This window comes from Palaemon carinicauda, chromosome 7 (assembly GCF_036898095.1).
Source record: "Palaemon carinicauda isolate YSFRI2023 chromosome 7, ASM3689809v2, whole genome shotgun sequence".
Lineage (NCBI taxonomy): Eukaryota > Metazoa > Arthropoda > Malacostraca > Decapoda > Palaemonidae > Palaemon > Palaemon carinicauda.
Window position 1 is genome coordinate 15,139,367 of NC_090731.1, and position 20,486 is coordinate 15,159,852.

The 20,486-nt window shown below is 33.3% G+C and overlaps 1 protein-coding gene across 3 annotated transcripts in view; it reads right to left on the reverse strand.

The window, feature by feature from the left end:
- Positions 1-20,486, reverse strand: part of LOC137643868 (CDK5 and ABL1 enzyme substrate 2-like) — a 52,042-nt gene that overhangs the window by 20,588 nt on the left and 10,968 nt on the right. For 2 of the 3 annotated variants that reach the window (XM_068376601.1, XM_068376600.1), the window contains 6 exons: positions 19,743-19,929; positions 19,084-19,213; positions 16,357-16,561; positions 12,254-12,337; positions 2,891-3,030; positions 677-783 (listed from right to left, as the gene is read on the reverse strand). In XM_068376601.1, the coding sequence (XP_068232702.1) occupies positions 677-783; positions 2,891-3,030; positions 12,254-12,337; positions 16,357-16,561; positions 19,084-19,213; positions 19,743-19,929 (853 nt within the window). The remainder of the gene's footprint in view (positions 1-676; positions 784-2,890; positions 3,031-12,253; positions 12,338-16,356; positions 16,562-19,083; positions 19,214-19,742; positions 19,930-20,486) is intronic. The other variant, XM_068376602.1, reaches the window with a different exon arrangement.

The following is a 20,486-nucleotide window of genomic DNA, read 5'->3' on the forward strand; positions in this document are numbered from 1 at the left end:
AGTCTATAATATTTTCATTAGTATATTATGAAAAATCTGCAATGCCTTCCCTTACCTGTTGGATCAAATAAACTAAGAAATCTCTGGTAAAAGCAATAAAAGCGAAGCAGCCAAGCTTCTAGGTAAAATGTCAGGTAACCAGCAAGCATTAGATATATTGAAAACATAATTCTTATAACAACCCCCCCCAAAAAAAAAAACAGCAAAAAGCATAAGGCTAAGGTACCTGGTAGGATATTAGTGATGTCATTGCACTCCGGTCTCTAGGTATATTTGCTTTTTAAAAATCATTACTCTATTCCAGAAGTCTAAGTCATCGAAATCCATACTGTAGAATATTCATTTACATCCATATTGACATACATGGAGCTATTGGGATTCAACTAAGTAATAGGTGTCACCAATTATTAAATAAGATCTAATGATTTGGTCTACTACTAATTTCATCACCTCTAAAAAATCATTCAGTGAGCAATGCTAGTTTACTGGAATATTGTTCTAAACTTATGACATTTAGGAAACCCAACTGAAGTTACATTTTATCTTTGATGACTAAAATCTTAAGAAACGAAAGCATCTTAACAAACAAGCAAGCGTTATTGCAAATTCGCCAACCCAAAGCAAAACTAGTTAACAAGCAAGAGAACAAGCAAAATGCTCTTAGATTCACACTTACCTTCTTAGCTTACTAAGCGTGAGCTGAATTTGGGGGAATTTTCCTCGGAACTTATCATTCAATTCCTTCTTGAGCTCTGATGGTTTTGTGTAGTCCATAACAGAAGTCTGTAAATTAAGATGTAGTGATTATTACCAACACTTTATAAAGGACAGCAAAATCAAAACATTCTATTCATTCAATAACTTAGTAGTTAGCAAAGAAGACAATACATCCTACAAAGTTTGATAACTTGGTCATGAAAAAATACAAAATATTTCTACCATTTCAACTCATTACAATTATTAAAATTACCAGAACAATACTGTGCAGTAAATATGTATCAATATCAGCAAACAGGTCAACTAAACAAATGTGCCATAATTTTAATTTACAGTATATATTTGGCTACAGTAATGAATTTGTCTTCATAAGAACAAAAAGAGTTTTGAAAATTGGAATACAGTAATAACAAAATAAAATTAATGATGAATTTGTATTCAAAAGAGCAAAAACAGTTTCAAAATGGAAACTATAAATGTATTGATGTTAAATGGAAAAAATTTGTGTTGAGATTGATTTAAAAATACCTACTGTATTTCTATCTCTGCAAAGGGCAATTGACCAGAACAACAGTCCTAAAAAATTGGAGCTCAACAACTTTTCTATAATTTGCAATATAAATGAAATACCTATGAAGTTAGTTCAACTTATTTGATTGTCACCTAATCTTTGTATTGACCTTAAACAAGGGAGACAATGGCACTAGACATACCAGGGGTGAGGTAACCTTAGCTACCACCTTCTTCAGAGTCATAATGGGCTTATATGAAAGACTTATGGAGGCCAAAGCCTTCCTTAGGTCAAACTTGTCATGGATGTTCTGCACGGCAAAGGGAGAAGAGCCTCCATCTTCTGATAGAGTGGGGTGATCACTGGATGAATCCCACATATCACCCGAACCTGAATAACCCGACTGCTCCTTACTCCTGACGCATGCTCCCAGGGGACCGAGCCAGGGGTGTATACCCTGAAGCGGCTCACTATCTGTCGTGAACTACATTATTTATCAATTCAATAGCCGTTCAAGCTCAGCTGAAGAAATGTTCCCTATTCTAGTAGACGAAAGATTTGTATGTACATAAGAGCAAACTATCCTTCCTTCGGTAACTTGAAACTTTGCCAGAGATCACCAGCTTTCCGGAGCTGAAAGGTCAGTTTAAGCATCCTGGAGAGGTTAGAATAAAGAATCTTCAAGATGGTGTATATTGTTTTCGGTCTCCTAGTCCTGTAGAAATGATTGGCCCAATCACTCGTTCCTCATTAAAGGCACAAGATGATGTATGGAATGGTTTAGACTTCTTCAACCAAGGTTTATTAGGGGTACCCTAGTCAAAGTCTAGTCATGCTGGGGAAGTCCATGATCCATAGGATTTTTTATTCTTCATTGTCAAGTTCCATTTATCTTCCCCATATTGGTGGAAGGAAACAACATCAACCAGATATGGAGAAGTGAGGATAAACAAAGGGACACCATTATGAACACTTTTCACTCTGAAACCAATGAATTCATAGCTCCTATTGTCTGGGACTTATGAAAAATTGCTTGGATGTGATACTTTTAGTTAACAGGGAAGGATGAAATTGAAGAAGAAAATTCTCATACACCAAACCGGCAGATAGCTAAAACCTTCTGAAAATTGCAAAGATGCATAAATCTCAGAAGAACAATAAGCTGTTTCTTATAAATACCCTTAGTTAAGAGAAGCTGGCAACCACAAATACTGAAAGCGGCAAAAAAATAGCTTCCATTTAGTGTAAAAACCCCAAGTCCTATCACCTAAAATATGAAAATAAGGGAAAATAAAAGAATTAAGTTGAACTAATGGTCTAGAGTTAAATATCTTGAATTTTAGTAATCATACAGCAGGAATAAAGGTCTGTGGCAATTTTGCTTGATTGTTCAAAGTGCTGCAGACAAAAAATGGTCATTGAGTACCTAAGGACTTAGACGGCTGTTTTAAAGAGGCTTCACTTCTGGTTTTTTAATGAAAAAACTGCAGTGTTTAAGACATTTTAATATAATGAATGGGGTCTGTATATATGATAGGTAGTGGTGAATATTCATTGATGTATTACAAAATAGTTTACCCATATAAACTGAAATCTTTTAAGAGTAACTTACATATGAAAAATGAAGTAAATTTTGTAACAAATTTTCATTATAATACATACCATATAAGATGGAAAGCGCAAGAGTTTTCTATGTTTGCCTGCACGGAGTTCTGGATCATCCAGCATGTTGGGGACGTATGGCATACTTGGAGCGTGTCCCGATGATGGACAACGCCACTCATCAAGTTCATAAGCACTTCCTGCAAATAATTAGCAAGACATTCGATGATGAGTACGAGTGTAAATTTTTGTCTTAGCTGCGAAAATCTACAATTTACAGATTACCCGTTCACATCCAACAATGTAATGAGACAAGTCTAACAAAGTAACACAGTACAAAGGACAGCAGTAGATATACAATTCACAAAAAACATTATCACTAGAATGGGGGGTTCCAAATACAAAATAAAATTTAAACTTCCATGACTACAGGGATATGAGAATCTCACAATATCTTACAAGAAATACAGTACATACTGAAATGAAAAGCACAATGAGTCGAGAGAGAGACTTTTAAGGCAGTAAGTAACCATTTAAATACAATACTGAAAGTTTAAAGGGGTAAACCACTCTGATATATCTACCATCATTAAAGATTAAAGTCAGAGCTAGGGAGAGTTTAGATTTAAAGGAGTATTTAGGGTCAATAATCTAGGATAAATCCTTAATAAGATCAGTCACGATAAAAACAAATGCTGTCCCTAAGTACATCTCTTAAATTTATTGAGACAGACAAGTAGGCTAGTCTAAATGAATTAGCAAATAAAGTCTTTGCATTTAAGATGCTAAAAGAAGACAATATTACCTACACAAGTCCTAGGTTTTCTGATAAAAATATGGTTAGAGTAGTCTAAGACCATATACATGCATTCACAGTTTTGATATAGAATGCAATTTTCTTCTCGCTAAAAAAAAAATTCCAAGCCAAAAGCGCGTGCTATACAATCGTTAAAACTTGCCCTGCTTCTATCATTTCCAAGATTTCCAAAGAAAACAAACGGAAAACTTAAGGCATTTTATAATAAATGGTGAAGAGCGGAGGAAAAGAATGGAATGCAATGAAAAGTTTACACTGGGTGCATTTAGCTGTATGATGCGAGAAACCATCGAGTAATGATAAAAATTATCTCAATAATTCAAGGAAGGCTTTCAGTACAGAATTCAGATCAACAATAAAACTAAGCTTTAAACTAAAATTGTTTTAATGCCTAACTGGAATTTATCATTAAATGAAGAGCTTCAGCTAAAAAGAAATATAAAAGAAACTCTTTGCCATGATATATGTAAAGTCTTTAGTTCCCACTGGAAATTGGCGGGAGTGAATAGAGCGATTGTGTAAATAGCATCGCCTCTCAGACCTTGTTTTTATTTCTTATTCCAAGAACGATTAATTTAAGACCTCTTTGTTTTCATTAATTTTCAATAAAGCGGTTGATTAAAGTCACAAGATACAAGCTTTGTACAGCATTTAAAATTTATAGATATTTATCTCATGTAAATAAGGTATAGTGCTCTGAATATTTCACAAGTAAATCCTTCTATACTTATGTATAGAAAAAAAGCTTATTTAAATTCAAAAGCCTTTTATTAGTTTAAAAATGATTTTCCCCTTAAAAATTTTTGGCAATACATGTACAGTAATCCCTCGGCTATCACAGGCGTTTTGTTCCAGGGGAGACTGTGACAGTTGAAAAACTTCAAAGTACATACAGAAATCTACGGTATATCTTTATCATTTACAATTTATTTATATATTTCTTATTTTCTTTATAAATTTAACCTCCTCCAAACACTCTTATAAAGCTGTCATATATTCTTAAAACACTTTTCAAGCTAAATCCTGCTTTTACTGTAGACACAACCTTACATGTATGTAAATGAGAATATTTAAATCTGAACACTTGGCCCGGCTACGACAAGCAAGACAAAAAACGAATCATAAAATACAAAGGAAGACGCCTTGCATAACATGACTATGTCTGAGATTAAGAACAAAAAGCAGAAACCTTTATACTATAATTTTTTTTAGGTATATTACGTAGTAATTGTTAAACTCAATTAATCAAAATCCACAAGTAACTAAGGTATGAAACTCCCTTCTTACAGGTAAATCAGAAGCTGCCATAATGTCAGACCAGGCAATCAAACGTTTCCTTATTTGAAAGATGATGACTTCACTAAATATTAGTAATGTAACAGAGTGCTAAGCCTACTGAAATGAAAGAAAACAGGAAATTTTTAGTTTTAAGGGAAACATCTATAAGCCAATCTTTGAGAGAGAGACAAGGGAGGTTCCTTCAATTAATAACCTATACAGTTGCAATGTACTGTATATTAAAATATATCAGTATCTTCCCTTTTTGGGATTGAATTAGTTAGTTATTAAATGATTATATTATGGACTACAGTATTAATAAGAGATAAATTTTCCTAATGCATATGGTTAGTAAATCTAATCACCAAAAAAATCTCAGGATATTCCTAATCTAATGTGAAGCTTTCAGAAATTTCTATTTGTTATGTCCAAAAGAAAGATTGAGATACCATGGATCTTTCTTATACAAAAGACCAAAGTCTGAAAGGGACTTAGTCAACCAGAGTACAGTATTACCAACAGCTTGCGATAAAATTTCTGCCGTAACATCTCAACATAAACTTCCAATTACATTGCCTTATTAGCTTAATATAGTTTTAATCGCTGATGCTTCAACATGCTTAATTCCTTTTCTTAGAGAAGAGACATCTAGGACTGTGGGTGGCTCAAGTCATGGCGAGTTACAGAAAGAAAAATTCCGTACTTTTATGTTATCCCTTATTCAGTGACAAAACCTGCTTCTCAAACATAAGCCAAGTTACATAACTCATTAAAATCGGAGTACAATAGCTTTAATTTCTGTAAGTTAATGGCACAAGAAAATAAAAAGCTAGCTAGGGATTATGATGAGCTTACAATGTCATATATTTTTAAAAAAGATAGGTTGCATAAAAATATTCGGATCGTGTTAATCGGGTACCACAAGCGATCTACTCTCGAATGATATGGGATTAAGATTATAGTTACTGGATGTGAAAACAAGCTGATGAAAACTATTACAATGGATCCATCATTACTGGATGTGTAGCCTATTTCCTATGACTTCACTGTAGTATTACATAAACAAAGTGGTAAATGATATCTGTATAGAGAATATATATTGTGTTATTCCTATACATAATCTACTTCATAGCGCATAGTGGATAAAAGATGGTGAGCAAACATATTTTGTATGCAGATAAAAATATCCTACAGCATGAGATTTTATATCGATATTGAAAACATAAAGGCTTAAAGAGATATACAGGATTCCTGTAACCAATACCTGATAGAAGTCAAGATCATTGTAAATAAGAGCCAACTAAATAGAAAAAGGGTTTCATTCTTGACATAATGAACAAGTTTCATAACAGGCACAATACCTATAAAATAGACTTGATGCAATGTAATACAGAATAAGAAAATAAATCGATGCACTAACTCGTCATGGGAACAAAGCTGAGCAACTGTATTCCTTTTAATTGTTATAAAAGACACTGAAAAAGGTGGTACTCGAGTATGTGAAAGGCTAATACGAAAGACGTGTATGTGAAAGGTTTACTTAAGATGGTAAGAATAAAGAATGATATAGAAAGAAAGGAAAGAATATGATTGGCAGAAAGATATATCGTACAATTAAGAATAGTTTGTGATAGGTTCATTCACCCAATGGTGAGGATGAAAGGAGTAGTTTATGAATGTTAGCTTGGCCAACCACTTGCACCTGGATTGTTCAAATTCTGCAAAACAGAGGAACTATTTTAAAAATTGTCCCGTGTAGTTTTCTACATTCAAGTGTAAGCAGCTCTTTTTGCAAAAATAAAAGAAAATTTGCATATGGAAATTTTTAGTCAGTGCAGAGTGAAGGTATTAAGATTTTCTTATGCCTAGGAATCAACATTTCATTTAAAAATTCTAACATTTTGTGAATGCCACACAGGCTGTTGAGAAAAGTTTGAAGCTCAGATAATCAAAAGGGAATAAATTACACTAACATGCAAAAGACATTTTCTATATTTATAAAACTTTAAATGCTGAGGAATTAAATTGGATGATGCAATTAAAGATTCCTATACCATACATACCCCAATGGGTAAAATATTCTAAAAGACAAATAAACAAGAAGTCGTACGGAAAGCTGGATAAACAAGTTTTAGAAGTGGCACCTGAAACAAGTAAATAGTCAAATTTAAAGGTAATGACACTAAATATGGAAAGTTTCCAACCTGATAAAAAAACAATAAGGATTACCAACAAAATGGAGATAGATTACTGTAATAATAAGACTGAAGATCATCTGTGCTTCAAACTTGTGCGTGCTAGTGAATATTCACGATCATTCCAAATAAAAAAAAAACTTTAATATCATGAGAATACAATATCCAAAGATTTGCAAGAAGCTTCAGTGATTATAAGCTGCAATAGAGGTACAGTTTCTGTAAATTCCAAAGTGACAGCTAGTATATCTGGAGAGAAACACATGGGTAAGTACAATTTGCTCCTATGCTACAACAAATTCTTGAGTGGAATATCAGTGTCTATGGATAAAAGAGATACTCCCTGCTTAGACAAGTCTGCATCAGGTGCTTCAAATAGGAATAAAGAGTAGCATAAGCTCATCCTCCTGAACTTTGTGGCATAGGTTACATCAAAGGGAGAACAAAATCATAGTCAAGGTTGTGACACTAAGCAGCACTATCCTCCTGCTGGGTTTTCCTGTAAGCCTAATCTGCGTAATTTTGCTTGGATCTATCTTTCAAAATAATGATACAAGTACCATGCAAGACAAAAATCCTTTAAAATGCCTAAAATATCAAAACTATTTCTATCACCGTGAGAGAAAAAGGACAAAATAATAAACAGCAATCGACTATCCCAAAGCCAAACCTGAATCAGCTTTCCAGCAAACTGAGATTACAGGTATACCTAGCCGAAAGAACATTTTTCCCATTTGATTGAACCTATAATAATAAGTCCACTGCACTTACAGTGCACACGCTGCCCTATGGGGAAAGAAAGATGTTTCATAAAACCTCACAAGTATTATTCATAGGGGATAAACCTGTTAAGTAAAGATTTGATACTGAAAATGTAACATCCACACTCTTCCAACCATATCAAAATAAATCTACGATAACCTATTTTTCTTCCAATCAAAATAGTTTAGACCAGATAAGAACACTATCAAGATTATCACTAAATATCTAGGGAATGAAGGCAATACATAATTTCTATAACAAAATATGAGTTTTTTTTCATACCATTATGGCATTAGAATAATATACTTGTAACAATCACAAGAGTGAGTGTATATTCACAGAACCATATCAGTGACTAAAATTAACCATCAAACCATAGGTCCTAAGTTTTACAGTACAATAAAATCACATGTGGGAATAATCTAATTAAATATAGAAAAAACTATACACTGTAATCATGATAGCTTTTTTCCACCTAAATATTTCAAATGCTTGTAAAAATAATATCTTGAACATTACTTTCTTCCCTTTACCTCTAAGTTCCCCACCATTTCTATACTGCTAAGTCTTGTGAATGATCACAAGACATAATACTGCATATATTAAAGATCCTAAACATAAAAGAGGCAAGATATCTCAAATCCCTACCATGAGTAAAATACAGTGAACTTTATGCAGTATACTGTTGCCTCGCCCCTCAGCGGCACTGCTTCCTACTCTTACTTTTCATCCATCACCCTTGGACCACTGGCCACCAGGCTGCAATTTCTGAAATTTTACACTGCTCCAACCTTTATCCCTGAAGCAAGACCATTTGGGCTAAAGGACAGCTTCACTGGTTTTAAATTATATAATATTAATGATAACTTCTAAGGTTACCTAAAACCTACAATGCCTTTGTTAGGGAATTAATTTGTTCAAGAGGTTTCATTAGGTATGAAGTGCAGTCAAATGTCATCCTTCACTATAAGCTAAATCAAAATTTGGGAATCATAGTATAGTATTCTATGTATATCAAGAAGTAATCAATTACAGCAATGGCCATTTCATATAGGGGAAAATGAATTACAGTAAGATAAACAGGAAAGGAAATGTATTCTAAATGCAAATATATATTTATGTAAAAAAACAATTTAATCTTTTTTTTATATATGAGACACTATATATAACTTAGCCAAGATTCAGTCAGCAAAATCCTGTACTCATTCCATATAAAAAAAAAATACTCCGCACACTGTCAACACTGCACATGCACCTAACGAATACTTAGGTTACTAAAGAATAAGACCTTTACTTTTAATGCAGTCTGGCCAAATGTTTGCTAGAATAGTAGGTTGGCCAGGGCACCAGCCACCAGTTGAGATAAGTCCGCTAGAGAGTTAAGGGGTCCTTTGACTGGCCAGACAGGACTACATTGGATCCTTCTCTCTGGTTACGGTTCATTTTCCCTTTGCCTACACACATCGAATAGTCTGGCCTATTCTTCACATATTCTCCTTTGTCCTCATACACCTGACAACACTAAGATTACCAAACAATTCCTCTTCACCCAAGGGGTTACTGCACTGTAATTGTTCAGTGGCCACTTTCCTCTTGGTAAGGGTAGAAGAGACTTACGTTACGGTAAGCAGCTCTTCTAGGAGAAGGCCACTCCAAAATCAAACCATTGTTCTCTAGTCTTGGGTAGCCAGTGTACCATGGCCTTCCACTGTCTTGGGTTGGAGTTCTCTTGATTAAGGGTACACTTGGGCACACTATTCTACCTTATTTTTCTTCCTCTTGTTTTGTTAAAGTTTTAATAGTTTATGTAGAAGGTATTTATTTCAATGTTACTGTTCTTGAAATATTTTATTTGTCCTTGTTTCCTTTCCTCACAGGGCTATTTTCCCTGTTGGAGCCCCTGGGCTTATAGCATTTTGCTTTTCCAACTAGGGTTATAGCTTAACAATTAATAATAACAATAATAATAATAATAATAATAATAATAATAATAAGCATAATTGATAGGTAAAACCTTTATGAGTTATAAGTATTGTAATGATAAACTTTTTGCTTTGAAGTCAATTTGTCTCGTAGGCATGTCTTAAAAGTTTATTCTGAATCTTGGAAGAGAAGATCAACCTGTTGAAGCTCTCAGAATTGCTTAGCTGGGATGACAATTCTATCCAAGGAACTCCTGGGATTGTAATGAGCAATAAAATCCAGAATTTAAAAGGACTTGAGTCAAGATCCTGATAATCACAGTCTAACTAAGAAGTTTGTAATGGTAGGGTACTCATAGAAGTAACTCAATAGAAGACTACTATCTATATGTAGAAGTATATAATCGCAGAAAGTCTCTGCAAGAATAGAAGAGGGCTAAAGCAATGAAGATAGTGTTTCTGGAGTTTCTAGTTAAGTAGGTACTGCACACACTGAGCTTGCAATAAACATGATGATTAGTAATGGCTAAGCCCTTTCTGTGAGATGTTTCCAAAAAATGTTAAAAAAGGTCTGGGAACTTTTTCTGCCCGATTAAAAAAAAAAAAAAGTGGAGAGTAGTTATGTGGAGGTAGTCTAACTTTTGGGCAGTACTACTATTCACAATATAACTTTGTTACCAAGGTAATTATTCGGAGCCAGAGAGAGCAAGAATTTCCTTAATATACTACTGTCAGGTATATAGTGCTGTATAGCAAGTACACTTTAGTAGAAAACTCATCTATTGTGGAGTGTCTGAAGTGTCAAATATTTCTTCCTACTTTTCCTTGAGTAAATGCAGTTTTTTCCCTTAGTCATTGGTTTCTTGAAAATATAAGACTTATGCTTTGTATAGGTAGAGAAGAAAGTCACTTTGCCTTGCATAGGTACAGGGAAACAAAGCAACAGCTGCAATGGTTCAATTCATGCAACTCCGGAGCTTTCTACTGCTTGCAAAGACACCAGAGTAAAGATGGAAACCAAAAACTACCAACCCTTGGCAAACTATTTTCAAAGAGCTGAGATACCTTGAAGATGTACCAGCCAAAAGACCACCTTCTTCATTTTAAGGTACGAAGAAAAGCACAAGGATGTTTAGCAAGACTTCAGGACAAAAGAAAGGCCCCATCTAGTGGTCTAATTCGAGCTCTGTAAACCTTCTGTCTCAAACCATATGGTTCTATAAGCTTCCTTGATGAATCCCCACTGAATACACACAAGTTTTACAGCTTGAATTTGAGGAAGAGCATATTTAAAAGCATTAAAAGCCAAGGCTAACCTTTCCTTTAGATGTCTCAGGAAATATATGAGATCATAATTTTTTTGTAGTGCAATCCTTTATACAATATTCCATGATATCAGTTCTCTCCCATCAGTTGATGAGACTTTGGTGTTCATTTGCCAAAGGTAGGTTAAAGGAAAAGAGGTTCAAAGCTGTCTCCCCTATGAGTAATAGCATGAAACATCAGACTCAGACGCAGACACATACAAAGTTAGGCTCTTCTCTACTGAGGACTCGAGGATCATAAGGGCCATGCAAAGTGATGACAGTTAGCAGACTATTTTCTGTCGGAAGTCTCTCGGATTTTGTTGACTAAGAATGAGCTAAATTATAAGTAACAGTTTTGTTTTGAAACAATGTAATCTGTTCAAGAAAATATTTGACAATATTAATAATAATCTACCCACAAATACACAGTAAAAATATAGACGCAACAATAAGAGGTAGAAGAATATACCTAAGCATCAGGAAATTAACCAACGTAATGTTAAGAGGACAGAATCCAGAAAAGCACCATCATGTACTCCCATGTAAGGCTATTGAAGAAACTTATGATCCATGACTGAAATGAGTTCATCACTCATCTAGTTCCTTGGCTTTTTAATGTACTGTGCATGAAAGGATTAAAGATAAGTAGATAACAGGATTCTGATTCATGTATAAAAGACTCACATTTAGAAATAAAACTATACAGGTTATTGACATGAGACTTGAAAAGGAATACAGAACATGATAGATGGGAACAAAAGTGAACAGAAAAGCAAAAGTAAGAGAATATGTCTAATCAATTGCGGGGTTATGTACTGTCTAATCTTTGAACTCAAGCATATTACCACAAAATAACTAGGTCACCAAGTATACCACTGCATAATAAAAATTTTCTGACCCTACAACAAATTTCAAAAAGGAAAACCTACTAATCTCATTCCCAAACTCAGGGTTCTCATTCTAACTATCCTAGGAAACTATAAAGCTAACAGCAAAGTCAGACTCCTATGATCAAAGCCCCATGACATAAGCACAATTGGGAAATCAGGAACATGTATAAAATGACAACAACAACTAAAGGTGTTTACATCAAGAACACAAAAGAAACCACATCTAAAGTAAAACTGTTAAACTTAAAGTACCCTTTCTAATCATGTGCTCCCCAGCTTCTAAGGCCCTCAATAAGGTGAAAGTTCCCGTCACTGATGCTGAGCCAGAAACCACACCTGGAAACAATTAGCACTCAACTAAACATTAAAGTTCACATGGGAAAACCAAGAAATGAATACCCCGAGTTTCATCTCCAGGACAATTGCCATGACATCTCGTTATAATAGGAGCAATTGCCCTGATTTAGATGAACTCTGGGATACTTCATCTCAATTCCTCTGTGAGAACTCCCTCGTACACTGAATTTACGTGCCAAATGAGTAAAATCAAAATACTGTGTCAACATTCACCTATGAAAAAAAGTTAAGACAAGCTCTGTTTTAAAAATTATTCGATCACAACAATAATATGCACACTTATGCTGATGGCAAGCTCTTATATGTTAAATGTACTTACTTTTAACTTTTAAACTATATCGACTAACATAAAGAAACAGCAATAAGAATATCAAAATACAATACAATATCAATATTATCACAAGCACAGACAATCTTTACAATAATGTAACATGATTAATATTGCAAAATGAAATAATAGATATACAGTATACTTTACTTCAAAAAGCTTTCACATGAACTATACTCACAAAAATACTTTTGTTAACATAGGAAAATTCATTATCAAGTGAGGTATCATCAATCTATCTACTCCATTTAGTCTTACAGTAGTCTCCACCAAATATTACAGTTAGTCTCCTAGATAGGAACAAGATGTGCAGTAATAAGAGGTTCTTGAGTCAAACAAAACTATATAAGGCATCCTGCTCATAATCCAAAAATCCCTACCCTTCATTATTTTCAGTCTACTATTCTTACTACAGCTTGTGCGCTACCCTGTAATATATATAAAAATTCATATGGCTATCCAAACACAAAATATCTAAAAAAAAAAAAAAAATTAGTCGACTTAATCAATTTGAATTTCCTTTAACAATTACTCAATCATTTCTGATACACTGCACATATAAGATATCATATATGAAATTTTGCAAGTTGAAAGATTTTATGTAGAGGACTTATTGAACATTATTACTTTCTCAAGAATATCAATTAGCAACCAAAATAACAATATGGGAAAAGCAAAAGGACTAACACATTCATTCTCCATGCCAATCAAGTCACCATTCTTCATGATACAGTCCTCAAATGTATAAAAATTTAAATAAACATGCTGAAAGTTCAACGTTTATGATCTCTATGCAAATATAAGGCAACAAAACCTTAAGAACTCCTTGGTCTAGTTAAGTTTACTCTTTTGTGCCAAAGGCTTCAAGATGGAAAGAACGAACAACAAAAATTGACTCATAAGATGACCTTTAGCTTAAAACGAATTCATAGACTAAGACAAATTTAATCGATTCATCCCATACAGTAGCATAAGATGAATGCTGAATTACAAAACTACCTGCGCATAGGTTAACGTTTTGGTTATGTAAAGATGTTATTACAAATTCTGTTTTACTTACTGTATACTTAGAAATTGAATATAAACAAAATAAAGCCAATTCTGTATCAGGCTTTCCCTACATCAGAAGCCCAAAAGGGAAACCATTTTGTTTGTTTCATCGTTAATCAAAACAAACGAAAGCTTTCACACATCTAAGTGATAACTAACGATACTAATAGGTTTCCACACTGTTTGAAAACTGTGTTATTTATAATTAGGTTTAAATAACTTTGAAAATTATTTTAAGAATACTTGATAGTGGTACCTTGACTTTATTGACAAAAAAATTACGATAATTACGTTAACATTTTCACAGCTGGGTTGGCAAATGTAATTTCCAAACTCATTTGAAACATCTTATAATAAATATTGCAAAAATACCAATATGTTATAGATTACCAAAGTTTACCTACAATTTACTAAAAGCTATTAGCATCATTAGTTATCAAATGGATGTTCAAATGCTCTCATTCATCTCATTTGTTGTGTTTGGTGATAATAGAAAAGCACTGGTTTTTCTTTTGGTCGTCATATGTAGGAAAACCATGATATAGAAATGGCTTTATTCAATTCATTTTGAATTTCTAATGATCCATTAAGTAAAATAGCATTTGTAATAACATCATCTTTACATATATTGAGAATACTGTTATTTATATGTGGGCATATCGTCGAGAGCAGTAGCTGGAAATCAACTGTTGACACAATGCGCTAACTGCCTTTACGTGTTCTTTGATGGGCTCACATAGAAAGTTGACTATATTGTTATAGAATTATTCCCTGAATAAGCTATCTATTATGAAGATAAGGCAATAACAACTAAGGTAAAAAGGATTTTGTTACTTTTATGTAAATAAATACATTAAATCGATATAAATATCTCGGAACTATGTAACTTCTTACGGTAACCTTTGCCAGCCGAACACTACTCTGGTTATCTGTATTTAGTCCGCTGTACCCAAAATCCGTTATAACACTTAGCTATTGCAAGGTTCTACTATACTGTTTTGATACTTCATAGACTATGCATCTTTTTGAAATACAGTACAAAAAGTAGAATTATTTCATAATCACTATCAACAAATATTAGAAAGCTATCCCAAACTTTAATATTTGACATTAGACAGATGTACACACCCATCACAATTCTTTAAGTTATGAAGTTTTCACTTGTGTGAATCCTGGCACGATATGGTAAAAAAAGAATGCACTTTAATTCCCTCATTATAAAAACTTGTAGCAGATAGGATTACAGTAGATGATATCTTACAAAACGGATCCATAAAACTGCAGGGATGAGAAAGAATGGATACAAGAAAACTAAACTTAAAATATCCAATATGTTTAGCTTTGAAAAATGAACATCCTAATATCAGGAATCTTTATAATTTAGATCCAAATGAGTTTAAAATATCTATATTTTGCATTACAAAATATTTAAAAGTCCCATAAGTTCTATATTTATAGGTTTAAATGCAAAATAGGTAGATTAAATTATATAAAGTTTTTAACAGGACTACCAAGATAGACTTGAAGGCTCTTAAAGGTTTGGCACAAAAGGATACCTCAATATGACTAGTGGGTTCTTTATGAACAATGTATTGGAAGCTAATATTGTAACGGACCATGAAAGTTTGTCATTATACAACTGTAATGAATCGGTGTCACATTCACATTCTCATACATAACTATTACAGATTTGGTACTGTTCTTATTGTATTACTATTGTATTGCCATACACAACAGTCCTGCTGTGGGGGGAGAACTGATTCAATATAATACTGTCAGTTTTATCATTACATACAGGCTACCTGACATTATGAAAGCCAGTTCAAATATTAGTACACAGCTGGTATTTATAGTTCACTATTCAAGTGAAGGAGGGTTAATTTAAATTTTACTTATCTATTTATCTGCATGCTACTTCAGAAAGGGGCTGTGACATTAAACTTGACAAAATTAGATCTTACGGTTATTGTCGATGCAATATTCATTCCGTTTCTAATAGAACATGAGAGTAAAATGGACCCTGATTAGTGCAATAAGATAACATTTTACAAGTATAAGGTCACAAAATCTACATCTGTACATACAGATCTTGAAAGTAGAACTACCTTTTAAAAAAATGGAATTACTAAAATGCATGAGCAATGAGGAAAGCTATTAACCTGGTACTCAAATCACTATTTATAAGTAATACAATAAAAATACCATACCATCCTTTTTTGTAACCAATCAAATAATATTAAATATGTAAAATCCTAATAGACTATTTAAAAGAATTTTTAATGTTTACTCAGTGGCAAGAAATTAACAAAACAAATCTATTGTGACTCCTAAATATTTTTCTCTTCCAAATTTGTATATCTGTGTGGACATAACTTTTTGTCTCTATGAAATTCAGCTGAAAGGAAAGAACGCATAAACCTTTCAATAGATTTCCCTAAAGAAAGTAAAACTGTCAAGCATACCAATTTCAACATACAAAACTATATTACATAACAGTATATATTCAACTACAGTAAAACTACCACACAGCATGTATACACACTCAAGAAATATATAGTACTTTATTCCACAACAAACACATTTTGAGTCACTCAAAACAAGATAATTATGCAATGCGTACCTTTTTCGATGTGTCCATGAGGGGAATGTGGGACATAGTGGGCAGTTGCTTTATGCGTAGCAGGCTCATAGCTGAAGCATCGGGCTACACCTGGGTGGATACACCTTTCATTTTGATCTAAATACTCAACATGCTCCGACTGCTGACGACGAGGCTTGCAAAAGAAGCTACGAGATGGTTCTAAAAGCTCGCAGTAAGATATTTCCTGGAAGACGGTGTAAGTAAATATATCACCCAGAAAATAATTTTGGACAGGAAAATATACTAGTCCTATAACTTTAAGTGTTTTGTGCTCATTTACTAAATTGGTCAATTTATCTACAAGGCTTACAACAAAATAAAATAGAATATAAGACAAAGATGAATTAAATCAACTACCTTAAGGTTGGGGCTGTACACTACACTCAAAACAAGTTGAAACTAAAATACTGAAGATCTAAGTTCCGCAAAAAACTGCAATTAATACTAAATTATCCTATATATAAATAAAATACAACAAAATACCAGAAGTTACTGTTACCTACATAAAAATAAAATACTGTTAACTCCACCGAATAAGTTTCCTACCATTTACCAAGATATATCTAATCTTAGTATTTTTAATGAAAATGTCAATAAATTACAATAAAAAAACATCACAAATCTGAAACTTTCATAGCATTACACCAGACTACAACAAAATTACCACAAGATTCTTTGTTTCTATATATGAGGAGGATGAATCATAATCAAGATAGGTAGAGTTTCTCTCTCTAATCCCAAGTTTCCTACTCAAATTACTGTTGGGCAAAACATCTACCATTATAAAGGTTCCTTACACTGCCCTAATATCTAAAGTTAATCTCATTTAATGGGCATTCTAATATAAAAACAGGAACATACATCTGCAGCAATGACTTGTACCTTTTTACTTGTGACACCAGCACTTGTGCCAACCTGTCAAATATTGAGGAATAAATGTACACAGTCGTAAGGTGGAAGTATATTCTTCATATGAATGCATTTCAGTATAAAGGAAATATACTCAATCTAGATAACCATTTAAAGAATATGATTCTGACAATCTGTTTATATAGATACCAAAATCAACAGACTGAAATATCTTTGGGACTGATTTGAGGAAACTTAGTCTGGCTTTCAAATGTTTATAATAAAGTAATACAGATGAATAAAACTCATTTTAAGATATGAAATACTCCTAAACCCAGAAAAGATATTAGTTCACTTTTCTATGCAATTGTTAAACAACATATGAATTTTAATCATCAAAATCTCAGTACAAACGGATCCTCTACAAGTAACATTGTACAGTACAATTTGCCAGACAAACTTCATAAGTAACCATATGTCAAAAGCTCTACTAAATTGTGACATAAAACTGAAACAATGTCACCTAGATCCATTTGTTACCTAGCATTTGTGCAAGCTTTAGGGCCAAAAAGCTCACCCAATTTGTGTTTTTATACAATATGGACCACAAACAAATGGAGTGGAAGTGAAAACTTCAAGACAAAAACTGTATACTAATGCATAATTAACCAGCCTATCAGCTGTCTGTTACTCATTTATGTCAATGCATGAGAACTGCAGAATATACACAATTCACTAGGCTTTGTAGTAAATGCAGGTAATAAGCACAAGCTTAAAATAAAAGATAAAGACACTTGCAAAAGAGGCTTTAAGTAATACATTGTATTGTACTAGTGAACTTTTCAACTACGTTCACTGCATGTTCATTGTGAAAAAAAATAGCTGTAGTTCATAACAAAATTTCATTAAACTTCTGAAAAACTAAATTAAACTAGTTCACCAATGAAATAACTTTCCTAACACTGTACCAAAACCAGAATCTTAATAATAATAAAAAATCAAAGCTCATATTGGTTCCTTCACGATGCTTGGCTTATATAGACGTTACACAATAGAAAATTCCAATTTTTTTTCTCTCCATGGGCTTAGGCCTCTAGTCCAGTATTGAGACAGTCTAGTGACGAATGACAATAAACACAGCATGAATAGGCAAATACCATTAAAGAATCCAGTTCCCTTTAAATATCTATTAGAGTATTTGCAATTGCATGAATACCAGTAAGATAGTGGAAAATTTGAAGCGAAATATTGCTAGTGCTAACTTTTTTTCAATAAGTGGGGAAAATATATTCCTACTTTATGTGTGTATTAACTTATACACAACCTCTGATTTGATGTAAAAAAAATATATAATCTGTACAGATAATGGTAATAATACTTTCCAAATTTTATAGCAATTATCCAGTTTCTGGGGGCTTTTCACTCCAGGCATTTTCTAAGTTACATTATTTCTCTGTATGTCTCGTATTTAAACATGTAATGAAAGACCCTTTATATTTCATAGGAATATGCTGGCATTCAATATTCATCTAACAAACCTAATATATAAATAAATGGCTAGAACTTGCCATTAGTAAATATATCCCTATTCTTCTGTCACCATACAGGAATTTCTCAGATTCAAAGTTTGCAAATATTATCCACAAAATAAAATCACTGTACTATACTTACAGACGATAGTACAGTATACCTTAAAAGAGTATGCTAGAAAATTACCATTAAAATACTGTCTGGAAAAAGAACTGAGGTAATAGTATCAATTGCTTCCTGATATGAAGCCGGTCTTTATTCATGCATTAAACCAATTACCAGCTTTTAGTCATAGTAGAGAACAATAAACCAAGGCAGCATACTCACCACCACTTCATCTGTCCGATCAAGTCCAATGATGTGTGCAGGATCAGCATTATCACTGATTGTTGACAAGGGTCGGTTTCCTGAGGCATGGCGTCGACGACCACTTTCCCCACGACCATGATCACTTTTACTGTTCCGAATAGAGACAACACTATCAGAAATTACTTGGTAACAATATAAAGACAAAAATCATTGTATTAGCACAGCTTATTCCATCAAACACAGCTCTTAACAAGTCAAAGGAAGAGCAGTAAAAGGACTAGATGTCTGGTGACTGGGTCTCACAATCTCCAGATGCCATCAGCGACAATAGATTTGCATGAAGACCTAAGAATAACACACTACCATACTCATTCTGTCAACTTTGATACTCTCTTTAATGATAATGGATAATATAATAATAGTAGTATCAATAATAGCAATAATAATGTCTAAATCTGTAATATCAGTTTATCAAAACCAGTGACATTTAACATTCCTCAGTAGATATTGAATATAGTATGACAAGTTCTTCTACCCGGTGACACTATAATAAACTCAATCAAGTCCACTTTTGCACCATTAATACCTAAATATAAAACAATAAAAGATAATCCTGACACAGAAAACATTAAAAAATAGCTCATAGCATATTGTACAGTATACCAGTATCAACCTACCCTCCAAGCTTTGACTTGTTATAAGGAAGAGCAGAAAAAATGTGGAATGGAATCTTATGAGAAGACATCAAAACAATCCGCTCATCACGGGCCTGTAATTCGTGAGCCGTTTTCATGAACTTCACTTCTTTGCTGGGTGGGCCCGAGGAGTCAGAAACACTGCCAGAATGTTTGCGTGTCCGACCACCTGAAAAGCAAGACAATTTTTTTACTGAAAAAGTACTAGTGCTTGAGATAAAGAAGGATAGCAGGGGTAAGCATTCAACAGAATGACCTATAACTGAATACTGTAATCCAATTAAGCTGAAATTCAATATAAAAAGTTTGAGGCAGTTTGTTCGTGATTCCTTCTTAAAATCACTCACAGTTCACGGGAAAAAAAATGAAAAAAAATTTCTACCAATGTACAAAAATACCTCTAGCACGCACACATATAAATCATATAAAAATTAGGCAATCAAGGTCACTCAGGCTATTAAAAATATACATTTATCCAGTGGAAAGGACCAGTGGATTATATATGCATCAGACAAATTCATGATTTATTCTTCCAATACAGTATAAGCAACAGGTCAAAAGATTGTGACTCGCTTGAAGAAAGGACAAAATAACTTTAGCATTACAATTTATTTTGGATATTGAAGAATATTTTGTTAATAATCAGTCACTAATCCCTAATTCTGCCTCTTATCAATGACAACAGGCTCAAAGGAGCCAGTCGATTACTCAAAAAAAAAAAAAAAA